A 19220-nucleotide genomic window follows, 5' to 3' on the forward strand; every position below is an offset into this window, starting at 1 on the left:
TTATGGCTTTCTAAGTTCTAGGTCATTAGAGTAGGCCCTGAATTCCAACCAAAATAGCAGTAAATGTTTAACTTAGCCTGACATTTTGTTTTCATTCTTTGGTAACACTTTCCTCAAGTGTCATCAGACCCCCAATAAGTTTGTGTGTGTCTTGGGCTTCTCTGTGTGCCCTTGGTTAACATTCAGATCTCAATCAGCAGTTATGCCTTGTTTCGTCCTTTTGTAGTAAATTGTAGGAAAAGCAAGGATCCTTCATTGGCGTCTTTTTTGTGAGGACGGTCAAGGTTGTGATGGGGGATATGTCATTCAGACCTCAATGATGAGGTAAAGCCTTGTTTTACTGCCCTTTTATAGGACAAGCAAGGAGCCATCGTTGGCCAACTTGATTGTGAGGATAGTTGAGGTGGGGATTGGTCACTCTACTCCTTGAGACGTTGAGTTGGAGCCATCGTTGGCCAACTTGATTGTGAGGATAGTTGAGGTGGGGATTGGTCACTCTACTCCTTGAGACGTTGAGTTGGCCCAAGAACAGCAACATACCAAGTGACTCCATTCCAACCGCTTGTGATACGACTGACTCCCCGCTCCCAATCACATTGTTCCTCCTTTCTCAACTGGCTCAATATCGTTGATAACTTATGTGAAAGGAGGTCGACCCCTCCATGGAGAGATATCTGTTGGAACCCGATGGGGTGCGGGAATCTTGCTGAGCATGCCTTCAAACAATCCTGGTCTTTCTGTTTGATAACGGCCATAATGGTGGTAAGATAATGTGGGCAGAGGTTAGTCAGTGTGCCATTCTTAGAAAACTGAGAAAAAATTTACGTCTACACTCATAGACTACCTTCGATTTGAAAACTTGCCCACATTGCTTGACTAACAGAGGTGTGTTGGTGTGTTTGGCTTATTATCTGCAGTGTATTTTGCGCATGAAGAGAGTTCATTCATCGGCTAGGCTTACAGTTGAGACGAACAGTTCACCTATTTCTCACAACGACACAGCAAACATTTCCACTGCATAGTCATACTCAGACAGAAAAAACTTCCACTTTCTTATTGATGCTATGGTATGCTAATATCATCCAGCCGAGGCTATCATCATTACCGATATCATCGTAACCGCTTCTGATGTTGCATTATCGTAATTTATCAATAATCGTGGCGATGTCTGGCTTGGAAAGGTATGCAAACATGGCCTCATTCCAGAGGAGGCTTCTGAAGCGCTTGCCTAATGGTCAAATACAAACTTCATCACTTCCTTCATTCTTGTGGATGCTGCGGGATTCTGTATGGAGCATTCTTTCTGTTCTCAGTTGTAGGCCTATCTATTTTACTTGTCTATGGTCAGGTATATTGACTTCACCTACAGATGCTCTACTTTTCTGGGTGCTTGCAACATACAGCCAGATCTTTGCAAGCCCCGAAGCCTGCAATATGGGGTGCTTGCAACATACAGCCAGAGCTTTGCAAGCCCCGAAGCCTGCAATATGGGGTGCTTGCAACATACAGCCAGAGCTTTGCAAGCCCCAAAGCCTGCAATATAGGGTGCCAGTGAGATAGGTGGCTACCGTTACTTTGGAGAAGTGATTTGGCCCAAGTCGTTAAGTGTACTTGACCTTGATCAGTCAGCTGTCAGAGTGAGGCTGAATATGGTCACCTCAGGGACGGCATTGCTCCACACTCGTGAGTTCTGTATCACATGAGCCAAATCGATCCAACACCAGTTGAATTCATAAACGAGGACTTTGGAATAAACTAACTAACAAAAGCGCACCATGTCTGGCAAGTTTTATCAAAGAGGAGACAAACGAAGTGTCATCTCTTTCAGATATAACATCTTGTGATAGACACAGTGACCTGTGAAGCCCTATTGTGGTGTGTTCAAATCGTTAAGTGTTGAGATATCAAGCTGTTTATGATGTCTGCTCCTTTGTGTTCAACAGTGGCATTCTTGAGGTTCTCAATCCTGACATCAGCCAGGAATAGTTCACCCCTGGATACTGCCAAGGCAAGATGACTGATTCTCTTCAGGGCAGTGTGACCTGCAATTGTTAATGCTGGAGTTACGGGTAATACTGGCCAGAGGCTATTTGATGTTGTGTTGGGCTTGTGGCATCGTGTGGTGTGGTTCGATACCTGTCGGAAACCACCCAACATGTGACCTTTGGCCAGTCACTTTGTAATAGTTGCGTCATTGAATGAGATGTGATGGTGTTGCAGAAGTTCAACCTTACATCGCTCATATGTCTTGACCGTTCATATCTCTTGACAATGACAAGTGTCAGGGATTGAATCGCTGGACTCCTGCAGGGAGCAATATAACCCAGGAACAATGGTAGAAAGAGTTGACTCATTTCTCTGACATCGGCACAAAGGACCTGGTGAATATTAGATGCTGAACCAACATGGTGGTCTTACGCTTAGTGGCAAGGACCGTAATACTATTTGAATGTTGCACATCGCCAGATAGAGCATGGCAGAAGGTGTACCACTCTGTACCAAATGCCTCTCCTTTTGCCACGATTCATCATCTGTTGATGAAATCTTTACTCCGCCCAAACAACTGATTTAGTCGTGACTGGAAAGTAATAACATGTTCTATAAGAATAAGTGAACAAGAAGAAAGCTCAGCCAGTCTCTGGTTGCGATAATGATGTTGGTTTGGACCCGTTCCTGCATACCTAACCTATGATTTCCTACATAAACTGAATGAGTTTAGACAAGCCTTGAAATCGGATCCCTTGCAATGAATAATGTAAGAAATCAACAACCAGCGAACCTGCCTTACAAGCCACAGCTGTGGCTGGAGGGAATTGCTATGCAACCGAGTTGGATTTGAGGTGAAGAGTGTCAGCCCATGATGCTATGTGCGAGCGGTAGCCTTCCGATACTAAAGCAAGAGGGGGGAAAATGTTCCATGGTTGTGTGGAACTTGAAGTGAGCAATCGCATGCTGATCACAGTGGAAGCTCATATATCACCCGGCCTCAAACTTAACAAGGTTTCGTATTGTTGATGTGAATTAGTTCAGTAAAGTGGAACAGTTTTGTCATGTTTATACTCTTTAATAAAATGATAGAACTGCATGCAGCATTGTTTGTGCTTCATATAACTGACGGGGAGATGGATGGGACGGTGAGGAGGGATGAGGCGGAGAGGAGGGATGGGGCGGAGAGGAGGGATGAGGCGGAGAGGAGGGATGGGGCGGAGAGGAGGGATGAGGCGGAGAGGAGGGATGAGGCGGAGAGGAGGGATGGGACGGTGAGGAGGGATGAGGCGGAGAGGAGGGATGAGGCGGAGAGGAGGGATGAGGCGGAGAGGAGGGATGAGGCGGAGAGGAGGGATGAGGCGGAGAGGAGGGATGAGGCGGAGAGGAGGGATGAGGCGGAGAGGAGGGATGGGATGGTGAGGAGGGATGAGGCGGAGAGGAGGGATGAGGTGGAGAGGAGGGATGAGGCGTAGAGGAGGGATGAGGCAAGAGGAGGGATGGGGCAACTGATAGCAGATGTGACAAACAGTGGAAATGGCGGTCACTAAACACTATCAATCAAATGGCACTATTTATCACCAGTATTTACTAACAATGTTACAGCCAGGGGTGTGGCGCCATGCTGCTCATGGTCATCCTCCATAACTCACATCTGATGTTGTAAGAGTTGATAACGACCTTTCTCTATTCGTGTCGATGACTTGATTTGCATGTGTGATTCCGATGAGGGAGGATATTATTCAAATGATTGCGATCAGTTCATGATTATGGTGATATCAGGACATGCAGGAAGATATCCATGCTCCTCCAGTCAAACGTAAAACGACAGCCAACATGTTGACATAGTTTGGACTTTTGTCATCTGGTGGTACTAACATCCTGTGATGGCTGCGAGAGAGCCAGCCATTCTTATCTCTGCCTTGTCTCTTGTTCCTGAAGGCAATCGTCTGAGTTCTGAGTCGATGTTGATCTGATGCGATCGTTAGCCAGTGGACTCGCATGGCTTGGCCACAAAAGTCTCCATGAAGTCACATTCAACACCAAATCATTGATTGAAGCTACATTTGAAATGGATGTGTCGTAGGATTGAAGTGGTCGGCCAACACAGGAAGTGCTCTGCAAGCATGGCCAATGTCAGTATCATAAAAGGATGATAAACTCAGTAGATAAAAATGATAGAAAGATACTCTGGACATACGCATGGTTCCAGACCTCCATCTGAAGATGGCTGCTGGTATGGATGGTGCTGGCACACAGAGCCAGGGATGTCAACATTCATGTTCAACCTGGTCAGTACCAGTACATGGGCCAGGGGACCAAGGGCTAGGGTACCAGTAGAGTGGTCATAGTTTAATTTCAAATGGGTCTCAGTCTTGATGGAATATTTTTCGATCTTCCATTACTTGACCAGTTTCCATCCTCATCATGCTGGGTTTAAATCACTCTAAATAACATGAATAGAAATCAAATGACCATCCAATGTTCAATGTCCAAGCCAATTACTGGTGTATATGATGGTTTAATCAGTGTGTGCCCTATCATATCTATAGGTTACCGCTGCGCTGAAACGAGTGTGCATACATTGTTCATGTGCAGTTTGAGGCAGCATGTCAGGCGTGCGTCAGTATGCCTTCAGTTGAGGAAGAGATTGTGACTTGACGCAGAGTATGATCTGCCCTCAACACTCTCTCACTAACCTATGCATGCTCCATGCTCAGGATGGCTTCCAGCACAGATCAATCATGGTTTGACCCTGAATGATCTGCCTGCAACAAGTGAACCCATCCTCCACTACATCTCTCTCAGGTGAAAATCAGCTGGGTGCCCATACCTCTCGTTCAAGCAAGTATCGCCCAAGGTCTAAACCATAAAGAGTAGATCACGTACATGTTTCATGGAGAAGTCAGTGGAATGGTTTCACTTATAGAGGAGCCCAAAGAAGATGCATTGGCGTGTAACCTTCTAGTTGTTTACTATCTGATGTAGGGCTTGTGGGAGGAGCATGTGGATGGTCAATGATGACTCTGACTTGATGTAGGGCTAGTGGGAGGAGCATGTGGATGGTCAATGATGACTCTGTGGGAGGAGCATGTGGATGGTCAATGATGACTCTGACTTGATGTAGGGCTAGTGGGAGGAGCATGTGGATGGTCAATGATGACTCTGACTTGATGTAGGGCTAGTGGGAGGAGCATGTGGATGGTCAATGATGACTCTGACTTGATGTAGGGCTAGTGGGAGGAGCATGTGGATGGTCAATGATGACTCTGACTTGATGTAGGGCTAGTGGGAGGAGCATGTGGATGGTCAATGATGACTCTGACTTGATGTAGGGCTAGTGGGAGGAGCATGTGGATGGTCAATGATGACTCTGACTTGATGTAGGGCTAGTGGGAGGAGCATGTGGATGGTCAATGATGACTCTGATGTAGGGCTAGTGGGAGGAGCATGTGGATGGTCAATGATGACTCTGACTTGATGTAGGGGCTAGTGGGAGGAGCATGTGGATGGTCAATGATGACTCTGATGTAGGGCTAGTGGGAGGAGCATGTGGATGGTCAATGATGACTCTGACTTGATGTAGGGCTAGTGGGAGGAGCATGTGGATGGTCAATGATGACTCTGATGTAGGGCTAGTGGGAGGAGCATGTGGATGGTCAATGATGACTCTGATGTAGGGCTAGTGGGAGGAGCATGTGGATGGTCAATGATGACTCTGATGTAGGGCTAGTGGGAGGAGCATGTGGATGGTCAATGATGACTCTGACTTGATGTCAAACTTTGTGATCATGCTTAGGGTGCATTGACAGTCATCGTCATTGCCGACAGATGGTTCAAAATGGTGATTATATATCTCATCAAAATATTCATAGAACCCATTATGGTCCAAATCCCAACCTAGATAGCTGGTGTATTGATTTTGTGTGCTGCAAAAAGAGCATCTTTATTGTCTGCGGTCAGCGTTGAACAACCTAAAATGAGGTCAACCGCTCTGTCAGAATACAATGCCATCCCGCCCCCATGGTATACAACCACTCAGATAATGTCATTATTGAAAAATAATCCCTTCCAAAAAAGCTTTTGTCCTCGAGCAAAGACACTCTGCATGACTTCTGCTAGCTTGGGAAGCCTTCATGAATAAAAAACATGTCAACGTTTGTTGGACAAAAAGTATGCCACATCATATAGAAGCTTTGTAACTGCATCAGTCCCTCCCTGTGGAGCTGTGAATAACACTCAGACAGTTCAATAACCAACGGTTTTTCTCTCTCGAAAACGTGTGGAAAGCTTTCTTTATTTGCGAGTTGGTGTCAGAGTGTCTCTCTGCGGGTTGCTCTGTTGCTGGGTAGAAGAACTGCAATGCTCTGCTTTGTGAAATATCCAAGTTCTCTATGAGTAATTGAGTAACAAACGGCATGTTTTTATGTCCCAGTGCTGGTTGAGCACATGATTGCTGTTTTCATATAATAGCAACTGTTTTTATGTCAGTCCCTGCAGTTAACCCAATAACTGTAGAGTTTACATGTAAAACATGCATAGATGAGGCGGCTACTGGCCAACGACCACCACAAAGCTCTTGGGCCCCTTAATGGTGGAACTCTCTAGGACAGCCAACCTCTTGGCCCCTTAATGGTGGAACTCTAGGACAGCCAACCTCTCGGGCCCCTTAATGGTGGAACTCTCTAGGACAGCCAACCTCTTGGGCCCCTTAATGGTGGAACTCTCTAGGACAGCCAACCTCTTGGGCCCCTTAATGGTGGAACTCTCTAGGACAGCCAACCTCTTGGGCCCCTTAATGGTGGAACTCTCTAGGACAGCCAACCTCTTGGCCCCTTAATGGTGGAACTCTAGGACAGCCAACCTCTTGGCCCCTTAATGGTGGAACTCTCTAGGACAGCCAACCTCTTGGGCCCCTTAATGGTGGAACTCTCTTGGACAGCCAACCTCTTGGCCCCTTAATGGTGGAACTCTCTAGGACAGCCAACCTCTTGGGCCCCTTAATGGTGGAACTCTCTTGGACAGCCAACCTCTTGGCCCCTTAATGGTGGAACTCTCTAGGACAGCCAACCTCTTGGGCCCCTTAATGGTGGAACTCTCTTGGACAGCCAACCTCTTGGCCCCTTAATGGTGGAACTCTCTAGGACAGCCAACCTCGTGGGCCCCTTAATGGTGGAACTCTCTAGGACAGCCAACCTCTTGGGCCCCTTAATGGTGGAACTCTCTAGGACAGCCGACTTCCCAAATCGAGCTGACTGTCTAGTTACCTCATGTTTCTAAAACTTGCTAAGTTTCTTTTGGTTTAAAAAAGAATCGACATGAATGAAGCCCTACAACACACACCACAAGTTATGATCAGTGCTTTGGGCCTACATGTAGAGCATAGCTAACAGCCAGTATGTGACTTGAAGTGTGTCTAATTGGCCCATGAGTAGGCCTATTGTGACACAAGGACAGCCAACAAGACGGAAGCAATTAATGCTAATTAGGCTGACATTGAAACTCATCTGAGAGAATATGCTCTATAAGTGGCAATGAATTACAACTACTATTCTCAGAACAGTTATCTTGACCCTTGGCTAGAATACTTCTGGCTTAGAAAGCTTCTGGGAGCATTTGAGAGTTTGTCATGATGTCTGATGAGTTGTTGGGCTACATGTTTGATCATTCCAGGAGCGCTGCACTAAGTCAGCAACCTTCTGGGAAAAGGCTTTGCCTCATGTTTGATGATGTGGTGGACTTGCTCAGTGGCAGAAACAGAAACCGAACACTGTGTTTACTGAGTAAACAAAAGACTTGCATGCTCCTCAAGAAATCAGATGAAAAAAACTCTAGGGGAAGGTTTGGGAGGCGTGTAGTTTACGTTGCTTGTGGTGCATAGGTATGCAGCCTATCTGAGGAGGATGCAATGGCAGGCTGCCCATAACTAGCAAAAGCCTCTCCTTTGAAGGCACCCGGTAATAATGGGTGTAATACTGACCTGACCTTGAGCACGGTAAAAAAAGATGCCTGCAGGCAGTTTACTGAAACTCATTGACCCCATTGACAACTCATGGCTCCATGAATAAGATATAGGCCTACACTTGGCCTAACTGATGAAGATAAAGGGATGTTATTGATGTGTCTGTCTGGGGTGTGTAAAAGACCCCTCTTACTGTACTCATGGGTGAACTGTATCTACTCAGTTGCCAGACAGGAACTTGATGTTGCTACTCTTCTAATGGAGATATTCCGGGTAAATTCCTCCACTGAATCATTTCACAGGAATGTGTAGCAGTGTTTAATTGGTGCTGTGATGGCCAGCATGTGCACATGGAATCATTAACCCCATCAGACTATGACATCTCTTTGGAGGAATGGTCTTTTTGGGACACCAAGATCATGTTATTGGGATTTTCATCAACCATTATTCTACCAAGATTTGAAATGTTTTGCATTGTGAATTTGACAACATCAGCCCTTTGAAAGTCTTACCCAGCCTTCTTCCAACCAACCTGATTTTTCAGCAGAGAGGCACATTACTTCCATCATCATCAGGAGGAAACAAGTACTCGTTGCCATCGTTATAACCTTGACACAATAAGATAACTGTGCCTTCCAGCATGTTCAAGTTGAAATGTCTCATCTCACTATCGGTGAAAGAGAGATTTGAAAATCTATATTTTGCTTTTCAACCTGTAGTCTCTGGTATTGAGTATACAGTATTCCATGGTTGAATCAAGTATGTGTACATGATGGATGTAATTACTATCAGTCTAAACTCAAGCTGACAAGTACCATATGAAATGTGGCGGGCGCACTGATGGAGATTGCCTTGATAAATGGAGCAGAGTTCACTGTGGCTTTTAGGTCACTGATAGACCAACAGAGACTGTTTGAGGGTTAGAGCTCCCCTGATAAAACATTCTGCAGAGACTCTAGTACGGGAGTTCCCTGGCCAGATCAAACTTGCCCACATAACCAGCCTAATGGAGACTACAAACAACTCGACTTTATCAACAGACCGGGTGTGACTGTCGAGCGAATGGGACAGATTACAGGGGTTTGGGATGGGGCTCCTTATCGCAGATGTTCAGGACTTGTCCTCAAGAGAACCCTGTGACTGCCTGGGTATGCCCTGATAGCTGGTGGGGGGGACCTACTGGATTGGCACCTAGATGTGTCGTCCCAGCTGTAAGGTGGCACCTACCATGCACCCTCGCCACAACCCCTCCCCACTTGAGTAAAAGGGAAACGGGTTGGTGACTGGTATGGCTATTTGAGTTGTAGACTTTGCGGAAGTTGTGGGAGTGAAGTGTATCTGATTCTCAAGTGGTGCTTGAGGTGCACTCGTCATGAACCAGGTATCTTCACGGAAGTGACTGTTAACCCATTTTATAATGAAATTAGTTACAAACTCACTGATTATGTTTCCTTCTTACTTTTTCCAGTAGGTCAAATGGAATCAACTGTGGCATGTGGTGGCCAACTGAAATATCCCATGATAGACTGAAACCCCTTGGAGTGACACTTATATTAGAAGAAGGCTAACCCCTTGAGGCATTATGCCTGATGGCCACCTCAACCAAGACCAGCACAGAGTCTCTGCCTGGCTAATAGACCATGTCCTGCCATGGCTCATCAACGTGTCCGCTCCTCAAACAACTCCACATCTTGACATGAGGTCATGTTTTCTTGCTGTTTTCACAATCAAAGCTAATCAAGATGATCTCTTTCTTATTTTGCAGACTTCTAGTTGGTGCTCCAAAGTCTGATTTGGTTGGTGGTCCAGTGCGGAATACAGGCGTGGTCTATCGATGTCCGGTGACTACATTAACAGCAGACTGTACCCAGTTACGAATAGATGCTGAGCGTAAGTTCACCATGTCTGCTCATGTCAGAAGTCGTCCAAGAAAAGACCGACTATCAGATCCATGTCTCTGTTCACAATGTCACATCCTTCATGTCCTATAGTACACACCCATCATGCCCTTGTGGTAAGCACTGAATGTGTTTGGACGTGAACACTTGGTGTATTGTTCACAATGTCACATCCTACATGTCCTATAGTACACACCCATCATGCCCTTGTGGTAAGCACTGAATGTGTTTGGACGTGAACACTTGGTGTATTGTTCACAATGTCACATCCTTCATGTCCTATAGTACACACCCATCATGCCCTTGTGGTAAGCACTGAATGTGTTTGGACGTGAACACTTGGTGTATTGTTCACAATGTCACATCCTACATGTCCTATAGTACACACCCATCATGCCCTTGTGGTAAGCACTGAATGTGTTTGGACGTGAACACTTGGTGTATTGTTCACAATGTCACATCCTTCATGTCCTATAGTACACACCCATCATGCCCTTGTGGTAAGCACTGAATGTGTTTGGACGTGAACACTTGGTGTATTGTTCATAATGTCACATCCTTCATGTCCTATAGTACACACCCATCATGCCCTTGTGGTAAGCACTGAATGTGTTTGGACGTGAACACTTGGTGTATTGTTCACAATGTCACATCCTTCATGTCCTATAGTACACACCCATCATGCCCTTGTGGTAAGCACTGAATGTGTTTGGACGTGAACACTTGGTGTATTGTTCACAATGTCACATCCTACATGTCCTATAGTACACACCCATCATGCCCTTGTGGTAAGCACTGAATGTGTTTGGACGTGAACACTTGGTGTATTGTTCACAATGTCACATCCTTCATGTCCTATAGTACACACCCATCATGCCCTTGTGGTAAGCACTGAATGTGTTTGGACGTGAACACTTGGTGTATTGTTCACAATGTCACATCCTACATGTCCTATAGTACACACCCATCATGCCCTTGTGGTAAGCACTGAATGTGTTTGGACGTGAACACTTGGTGTAAGCTTGTAAGAGACTTAAGTCTTCTGTGATGTATGCTGTTGATGTTGTGTCACTAGGCATTGGTGAGCTTTCTGGCACTTGGTGTTCTCAACCATTGGCTCATGAATGGAAAAATGAATTTCAAAATTGTGCGACAACATTTTGGCCGTCTTTAACATAACTTGTCATTATTTCATAGAATATGATGGTAGAGGAACTACAGAAGGTAGGGTAACGACAGTCAGTCGTTCACACGATTCATGTGTGGGATATTTTCAAAGAGAAGGACTGGAAAACAATCACAGGAGATGTTTGATTTTCTGTCCTTCCCTTGTGTGTTTGGCCTCTTTTTCAACTGATGAAATCAGAGGGGATTCGTCACTTGAGCTTGCCATTCTGAACTTGCCTACGCTGCAACCTCTGGGATGCAACAAAAAGTGACCATGTTTTAGCACATTTCCCCAACCAGTCTTTTGAAAAAGAGGCCTGATGTGTCCTTCATCCAGATCGATACCTAATCATCACCAAGTGCTTTTGATTTGATTATCTGTATTATTGTATCTTCATTCACGAAAAATGTGTTCATTTAAAACATGTTACTTGTTTCTGTTAGTGTGTTGAGTGTGTCGTAACAGTCAGGTCATGCTCTGTGACTGGTCACGTGTAGGTATTGAAGTCGACTGATCCCGGTACAAAACTTGTTGTTTAGACAGATTGTTTGATTGTCCATAATATCACTTCACACTCAATGAGACTATTGCACTGCAAACTAATCTCCAGTTTGAATTTGATGTTCTGTCTAGATCTTCCTAGCACTAGATCGGTAAAGGAGAACTGAAAACCTGATGATAGCCCCAAACAATGAGCACACTCTTGTATCATCCAGTGCCAGGTTCAGTAGCCCCAAACAATGAGCACACTCTTGTATCATCCAGTGCCAGGTTCAGTAGCCCCAAACAATGAGTACACTCTTGTATCATCCAGTGCCAGGTTCAGTAGCCCCAAACAGTGAGCACACTCTTGTATCATCCAGTGCCAGGTTCAGTAGCCCCAAACAGTGAGCACACTCTTGTATCATCCAGTGCCAGGTTCAGTAGCCCCAAACAATGAGCACACTCTTGTATCATCCAGTGCCAGGTTCAGTAGATGGAGTTGGTATATGCCACCATTCCATTGGGATCTTGGAACAGTTGAAAGAGCTGCCATTATGTGGTGGAAGAGCTCACACTTCAACCTGGCTTGCTTCTGTGTACTCATGTACCTACTTGGCTAAAAGATACTCTTACCAGCAACACATGGAACTGACGAAATGATGGCGACTTAGAGTTGATGCAATGGCAGAACATGTAAAAGAGAGTCAAGACTTTGAGTGGCCTCATGGTACAACAGAGTTCAGGCTTCTGCAGTTGTTTGTAAAAGGTGGAAAGTTAGTTGGTGCGAAATTCAACCCAGCTGCCACGAAATGGATGTGGACAGATCGTTGGATGATATAATCATTTCAAACTTTTGATTTCAGCGCCATTAGATGGAGAGGATAAAGAGGATGAATGGCTGGGTGTGACGGTAAAAAGTCAGGGGCCGGGCAAAAAAGTCTTGGTGAGTGGGGAGTCGTGTTTGTGGGTCAAAAGCATTGCATGAATAACATGGTTTGAATGTGTGAAAAGCCTGGTGAACAAAGCTGAATTGAGTCGAGACAGCAAGAGGTTTTTAGCTCATGAAAGGATTGGGGTGAGCTGTAAACTGCACAGTTTGAACAATTGATGTTTAAACAAAAGGTTATGAGTGTTATTACCTTGTCATATAATCAGTGATGATGATATATCAGATGTTTTATGGCATGTAATTTGATCGAACAACAGATAACTCATTAAAGTAATGACTTTTGGAGATCATTGTTATATGAGACAATGATTACTAAATGTGACTTTTCTCTATTGCAGGCGTGTGCCCATCGATATAAACATATAGGACCAAGTCGTACTGACATCCAGTTTATATGGGGTCTTGGTTTATGTTACACGTTATATAACACATTAGATGAGGACTCAGTCCACAATCCGTGCAGTGGACGCTCAGTGGTCAGTGGCCATGAGGAGTTTGGAGTCTGCCAGGCTGGTACTAGCGGATTTCTTACCGATGTAAGCCTGGTTGTTATTTAACCTTAAAGGGGCATGTGAAATAGAACTAATTCCTATGTATTGAACTTTGAAGTCCTATAAATATCACTTTTTATTTCACCCTCAGTATATTTAGGCCATCTTAAAAGGCATACCTCATGTGTCCCGCTAACTACAGGCCATGTCCATGGTAGCCAAAAACAATGGCATGTTTTAAAGTTTTTGATTGATATAATAGCTGCCATTTATTAACAATTCATTTATTTTAGGATGATCGTATTCTTATTGGGGCACCTGGGCCTTACAACTGGCGAGGTGCTATCTTCAAAAATTCTATTGAAGACAACCTCAATGCTGACACCTGGTGGTATAAAAGCACACTACAAAACCAAAAACGGGCGACCGATCTTCCCCCTCCTGTTGATATTTACTCGTATCTCGGTAAGTCAGAGAGTGAGCATGTCGATTGTCTCATAGACGACGCTGTAATCAGACACTAAGTTGACATTTCAAGTCGAGTACAGGAGTTGTAATGAAACCAGGTCTCCACTCACCAAACCCTTGGATTGACAGTCGATTGCCTGACCCAGTACGCCACTGTGCTCAACACGATATCATAGCCTATTGCTTGCAGGTTAGACTGAATGTAGAAACTGTAGGCCATAATGTGCATGTAGTACTTTCTTGCTGCTGATATTGCAGTGAGTGTGGGAAACATCTCTGTTGAGCTATGTTTGAAAGAAGCTTTCTTTCTTGCAGGTTACTCAGTGACAGCCGGTAAATTCCTAAACAATGAGATGACGTACGCGTCAGGGTCGCCACGCGCCAACGAGACTGGCCGTGTTGTCTTATTCACCGAGAACAAAGTGCCCAAGTATCTTAAGTTTGAGCCGCAGCATATCCTTAAAGGCGAGCAGTTTGGGTCGTACTTCGGGGCAGAGGTTCTCTCGATTGATGTCAACAATGATGGACTCCTTGATCTGGTGATTGGAGCTCCGTTTTATCATGGCACTCGTGTTGGTGGCAAGATCTACATCTATATGAACTCATTGCCTCAGGTAAGCTGGTAAACGCTTTTGTGGATGTTCGTGTTGATATCTTGGTCATGAGCTACAAGCCTGTGCAGAAAGATACAACCTTAGTTAGGCTGTTGATGTCATGGTCATGAGCTACAAGCCTGTGCAGAAAGATACAACCTTAGTTAGGCTGTTGATGTCATGGTCATGAGCTACAAGCCTGTGCAGAAAGATACAACCTTAGTTAGGCTGTTGATGTCTGGTCATGAGCTATAAGCCTGTGCAGAAAGATACAACCTTAGTTAGGCTGTTGATGTCATGGTCATGAGCTACAAGCCTGTGCAGAAAGATACAACCTTAGTTAGGCTGTTGATGTCATGGTCATGAGCTACAAGCCTGTGCAGAAAGATACAACCTTAGTTAGGCTGTTGATGTCATGGTCATGAGCTACAAGCCTGTGCAGAAAGATACAACCTCAGTTAGGCTGTTGATGTCCATGATTTCAAATAGCTGAAGAAAGAGGGGGCTTGGATTTAAGGGATTCCAAGTGGGCTCCAAATGGGGATGGTTTAATAGGGGGCTCCACATGGGATGGTTTGGTCCAAACTCTTTTTCTCTTGTGTCATTGTGCATCGTGTGAGTTGAGTTTCTAGCACCATACGTATCGACCCAGTGACTCTGGGAGAGGTCAGTGTTTATTGCCTTATGTTGATATCTGATTGTTTGTATGTTCTCGTTCAGGGCATCACAGACAAGACAGTGCCGGTCGAGATCACCAGCCGCAACATGAATGAGAAGGAGTGTATGGAACTTGGCTGTGAGCACGCTCGGTTTGGATTCTCACTGGCCAACCTGGGAGACTTGAACAGGGATGGATATGATGGTGAGGTCACAACCGGGTTTTGTTTTCAGGAAAAGTGCTTAAACAATTGAATTCTATCGGATGAGAGAACTCTGGTGTTTTAGTAGTTTTGTAAGATTGTCTTAAATGGACATTGATTTCTTTCAGACCTTGCTGTTGGCGCCCCCTATGAGGGGAATGGAACAGTGTATATCTTCAATGGTGGAAAAGATGGCATCAATACAGAATACTCACAGGTTAGTTTGCATGAGACCTCAGAGCTGAGTGGGAAGTGGGAACGTCTGCCAGTTGACGCCAGTTGATGCGTGGATTAGATCCAGGTATAGACAACTTCTTTTACCAGTGCTGCTCAGTCACCCACAACCCTAACCAACCATCCAACCAACCAGTATTTCTTCCCTTTGCAGAGGATCCCAGCCTCCAGCATCCAAGGTCCCTCGGACCTGAAGACGTTTGGTTACTCACTCTCAGGTGGACAGGACATGGACCACAATGGCTACCCAGATCTGTTAGTCGGTGCGTACGAATCAAATCATGCCCTTCTCCTCCGGGCGCGACCAGTCGTGAACATTTTCTCTGAGTTTAAGACGTCTCCCAAGATGGTCAACCCAAAGCAGGAGACGTGTGCGGCTGGTATCTGCTTCAAGATGGAGCTGTGTTTCAGGTTTACGGCTGAACCGAAGAACAAGTAAGTTATACTCTTCACCACCAGGGGGATATTATCTTCAGTTTGTTCTTATGAATGAGCATATTGTAATGAAGACTTGCGGAGGGATATCTTTCTTCTGTGTTGACTTTGCTTTGTGTGTCAAGTTTATTTGACTTTCCTTTTTGAATGGAATGACCTCCTTCACATACCTATTCCACATCTTCCTGCATGATCGCTTCCACTAGACTCCCTTAGGTTGTCCATGTTCTGGGCAGTCACTCGGGCCTGACCTCATGATGTTACACGACTTGTCCCATTACTGTATATATTCATGTCACTTTGTTGTATAAGTTTGGTTTCTGAACTATCGGAGAACGTACAGGATGCCGGAAATGACGTCATTACAAATTGGCCCACCTTCATGATGGTCAAACTGATCCAATGGGTCACACTTCATCATGGTGAAGTGTAAGGTGTCGACGTCATGGTGAAGTGTAAGGTGTCGAGGTCATGGTGAAGTGTAAGGTGTTGACGTCATGGTGAAGTGTAAGGTGTTGACGTCATGGTGAAGTGTAAGGTGTCGACGTCATGGTGAAGTGTAAGGTGTCGACGTCATGGTGAAGTGTAAGGTGTCGACGTCATGGTGAAGTGTAAGGTGTCGACGTCATGGTGAAGTGTAAGATGGTGACGTCATGGTGAAGTGTAAGGTGTCGACGTCATGGTGAGGTGTAAGGTGTCGACGTCATGGTGAGGTGTAAGGTGTCGACGTCATGGTGAAGTGTAAGGTGTCGACGTCATGGTGAAGTGTAAGATGGTGACGTCATGGTGAAGTGTAAGATGGTGACATCAACCAGAAGTCACGTTACTGCACAAGCTCTATCGTTTTGCTGGCTCTTATTCTGAACCACCCTGTATGATACACGTTGCATGGTTTAATGCACCACGCATGACGTCTGCTTGTGATTGGCTGACCTTGTTTTCTTTCTCTTTCTCCGTCATCTAGTCAATCTGGGTTTGTATTCGACTAAGCTTTCTACCCACCTCCTGCATGCTTATAGAAGCAGGCTGCGTTTCTTCCAAATACACCAGTCATTGTCTCACTTTAACATCCACAACTCCTAAGATTTCTGATAAATATTCGTCTTCAGTAAATACACCGATATTGACCTCCCTCGGTTTAAGAAGTTGTATTTGAAGGAAGCTACAGTCAATTCTGATGCATACATTCAACAAACTTGCTGTGGATATCCAGGTGGCTGGGTTAACTTGGATACAGACAGAATGTCGTGTCGAGGATGAACTCATGAAGTTATTGCCATAGGCTGGCAGCTTGTTTGTTGGATGTATGCTCTCCACCTCATGCCATATCATAGTTGCCCTGTCACTGTCGCAACTCCATCATCTATTACAGAGAATAAAGCCATTCATTATATTTAACCTGTTCATTTTGTTGACCTTGGTTGACGGGCTTATAACACTCATGTGGTACCTCATTAATGCCTTGTTCTCAGCTGGTGAGAGATTGGTTAGTATCTCCATGCAAGTGGGCTCTTGCTTTTTGGGGGGGATTCTCAATGCTAGACTGTCAAGTATAACCACTACATGTAGTAATACGTCTCTATTCTTAAGGCCTGAGAATGGTCTCTTCAAGCATCCCAGCTAACTGTAACAGTTGCCAGTTTGTGTCAGCTACACCTAATAAGCTCTTGTTATAATTCCTTGGGTCTTTTAGCAGCTAAACTCTATCCTAACTTGACATAAACTAAGGTCATTGTTGAAACATACAGGAGGAGTGTGGTGAAGATTTATAGAAATGTAATATGTCTGCCTGTATTTGTCATCCCCCTCCCCCATGCACAAGCACACACCCTGGAAGAAACTCACAGATACAGCCACAGGGGCTAGTCTAAGTAATGTTGAGATTGGGTCCCCCCACAAGCCAACACATGAGCATGAAGGCCCCCCCCCCCCCCCCGAATCTAGGGAATCAGTCTCACTCCATTAATGGTTGCACTTATAATGTTACAGAGGTGGTGGGACCACTCATTTCATACACACAGGTTATGCTGATCGCAACCATATATTTATTCAACATGATGTGAATCTGTTTTCCTACTTCAAACTCTGATGACTTCCAGCCATTGGTTTGATATCACCTTGTTTTATAAGCAGTTGAGTTTAACCTGTCGGCATGCTGTCACATCCATTCAGCTAATCCCAGTGAGAATGATTGCCCTATCTTCTAGAACCCCCTTCCCATAAAACCTACATGTAAGGAAACAGTCAGTATCCAAAGGTAAGCAAGGAAACAACCTAAAAGTTGACAAATATTTGAAACTTTAACCTCATCTTTGAACTGTTTTTGTTTTCAGATTTGCAGCAGTAAGGCCCACCATACATTACACAGTGATCGCTGAGAGATACGAAGGTGGCTTTTCATTCTCCCGTGTCATGTTCAAACAGGCACAGGATAATGAGAAACGCTACCAGGTGTCTGGAACGCTTCAACTCTTCACCCAAGATCGCAACATGAAGAAATGTATCAACGAGGAGGCTTTCATTGATGTGAGTTGTACTAGGAACACCCTAACTTACCACCAAGAGCTGCTCGAACACGGGCACACCCCTCCCTCAATCCTCAGGGCTCTTCTATCATGAGTAACAGGGAGTTTTAAGAATGATCTATTCAGCGCCTGTTAAACCACCTCCTGATTTCAACTGTAACCATTGTTTACATCTGACATCTCCTGACCTCCCCAGCACCCTGACAACCTGTTATGACGTAACACTGACATCTCCTGACCTCCCCAGCACCCTGACAACCTGTTATGACGTAACACACATTTTGATGTTTTTCAGCCGGCAACAAAGGATCTGTTGAACCCTATCAACTTCATGATCACGTACGGCTTGGAAGAGAAGATCCCACCCCCACTCATCCCCGGACAACCACTCCCTGAGATCAATGACTACCCTACATATAACTCCAAGGATGCCACACAGATGTACATGGTATGTTGTCCTGCATGCTATAAGTTTACATAGGTGGGTTTATATACACCAGTCAAATGTCTCTGACTTGAGATTCTGCCTCAGAAAGAGTCCATCGCCAGCTACTGTTCATTCTTGGGAGGTGCTTGCTTGTGTAGGCACCAGGTATATTCAAAGGACAAATACATTCATGACTTTCTCCAGGGAGGTGCTTGCTTGTGTAGGCACCAGGTATATTCAAAGGACAAATACATTCATGACTTTCTCCAGGGAGGTGCTTGCTTGTGTAGGCACCAGGTATATTCAAAGGACAAATACATTCATGACTTTCTCTTTCAGCTTGACTTTGAGAAGAACTGTGGCAAAGACAATGTGTGCCGGAGTGACCTTGAGGTGACGTACAGCATTGACAACCTGGAAAGGTAAGTGTACTACTTTTATGAGCATCTCCTCTTATAAAATATATAATGATATATACACATATAATGATATATAAAATCTGCTAAAAGTGATAAGGTGGAGGTCAGTGGATTAGACTGAAACTTTGACCATTGTTGAAACTTTGACCAGTGTCAGCCATTTCCATGGCTGGCACTGATACTGACATAAAAGGCAACGAAAGGCAAGTTTTCATGTTGACTAATTCCATGTTGTTGACATATTTCATTGCAGGCTTGATTTCGCACGGTATGTAACTAAGATGTTATGCATTTGCTGCAAGTAGACAGGGTGGTGGTGATT

The 19220-nt window shown here is 44.8% G+C and overlaps 1 protein-coding gene across 5 annotated transcripts in view; it reads left to right on the forward strand.

The window, feature by feature from the left end:
- LOC135500828 (integrin alpha-PS1-like) overlaps window positions 1-19220 on the forward strand; it is a 39638-nt gene that overhangs the window by 7195 nt on the left and 13223 nt on the right. For 4 of the 5 annotated variants that reach the window (XM_064792483.1, XM_064792485.1, XM_064792486.1 and 1 more), the window contains exons 2-13: window positions 9714-9838; window positions 12361-12440; window positions 12785-12982; window positions 13231-13402; window positions 13721-14019; window positions 14719-14860; window positions 14987-15075; window positions 15247-15527; window positions 17861-18053; window positions 18348-18500; window positions 18819-18901; window positions 19152-19166. In XM_064792483.1, the coding sequence (XP_064648553.1) occupies window positions 9714-9838; window positions 12361-12440; window positions 12785-12982; window positions 13231-13402; window positions 13721-14019; window positions 14719-14860; window positions 14987-15075; window positions 15247-15527; window positions 17861-18053; window positions 18348-18500; window positions 18819-18901; window positions 19152-19166 (1830 nt within the window). The remainder of the gene's footprint in view (window positions 1-9713; window positions 9839-12360; window positions 12441-12784; window positions 12983-13230; window positions 13403-13720; window positions 14020-14718; window positions 14861-14986; window positions 15076-15246; window positions 15528-17860; window positions 18054-18347; window positions 18501-18818; window positions 18902-19151; window positions 19167-19220) is intronic. The other variant, XM_064792484.1, reaches the window with a different exon arrangement.

Source organism: Lineus longissimus, chromosome 16 (genome assembly GCF_910592395.1).
Source record: "Lineus longissimus chromosome 16, tnLinLong1.2, whole genome shotgun sequence".
Classification (NCBI taxonomy): domain Eukaryota; kingdom Metazoa; phylum Nemertea; class Pilidiophora; order Heteronemertea; family Lineidae; genus Lineus; species Lineus longissimus.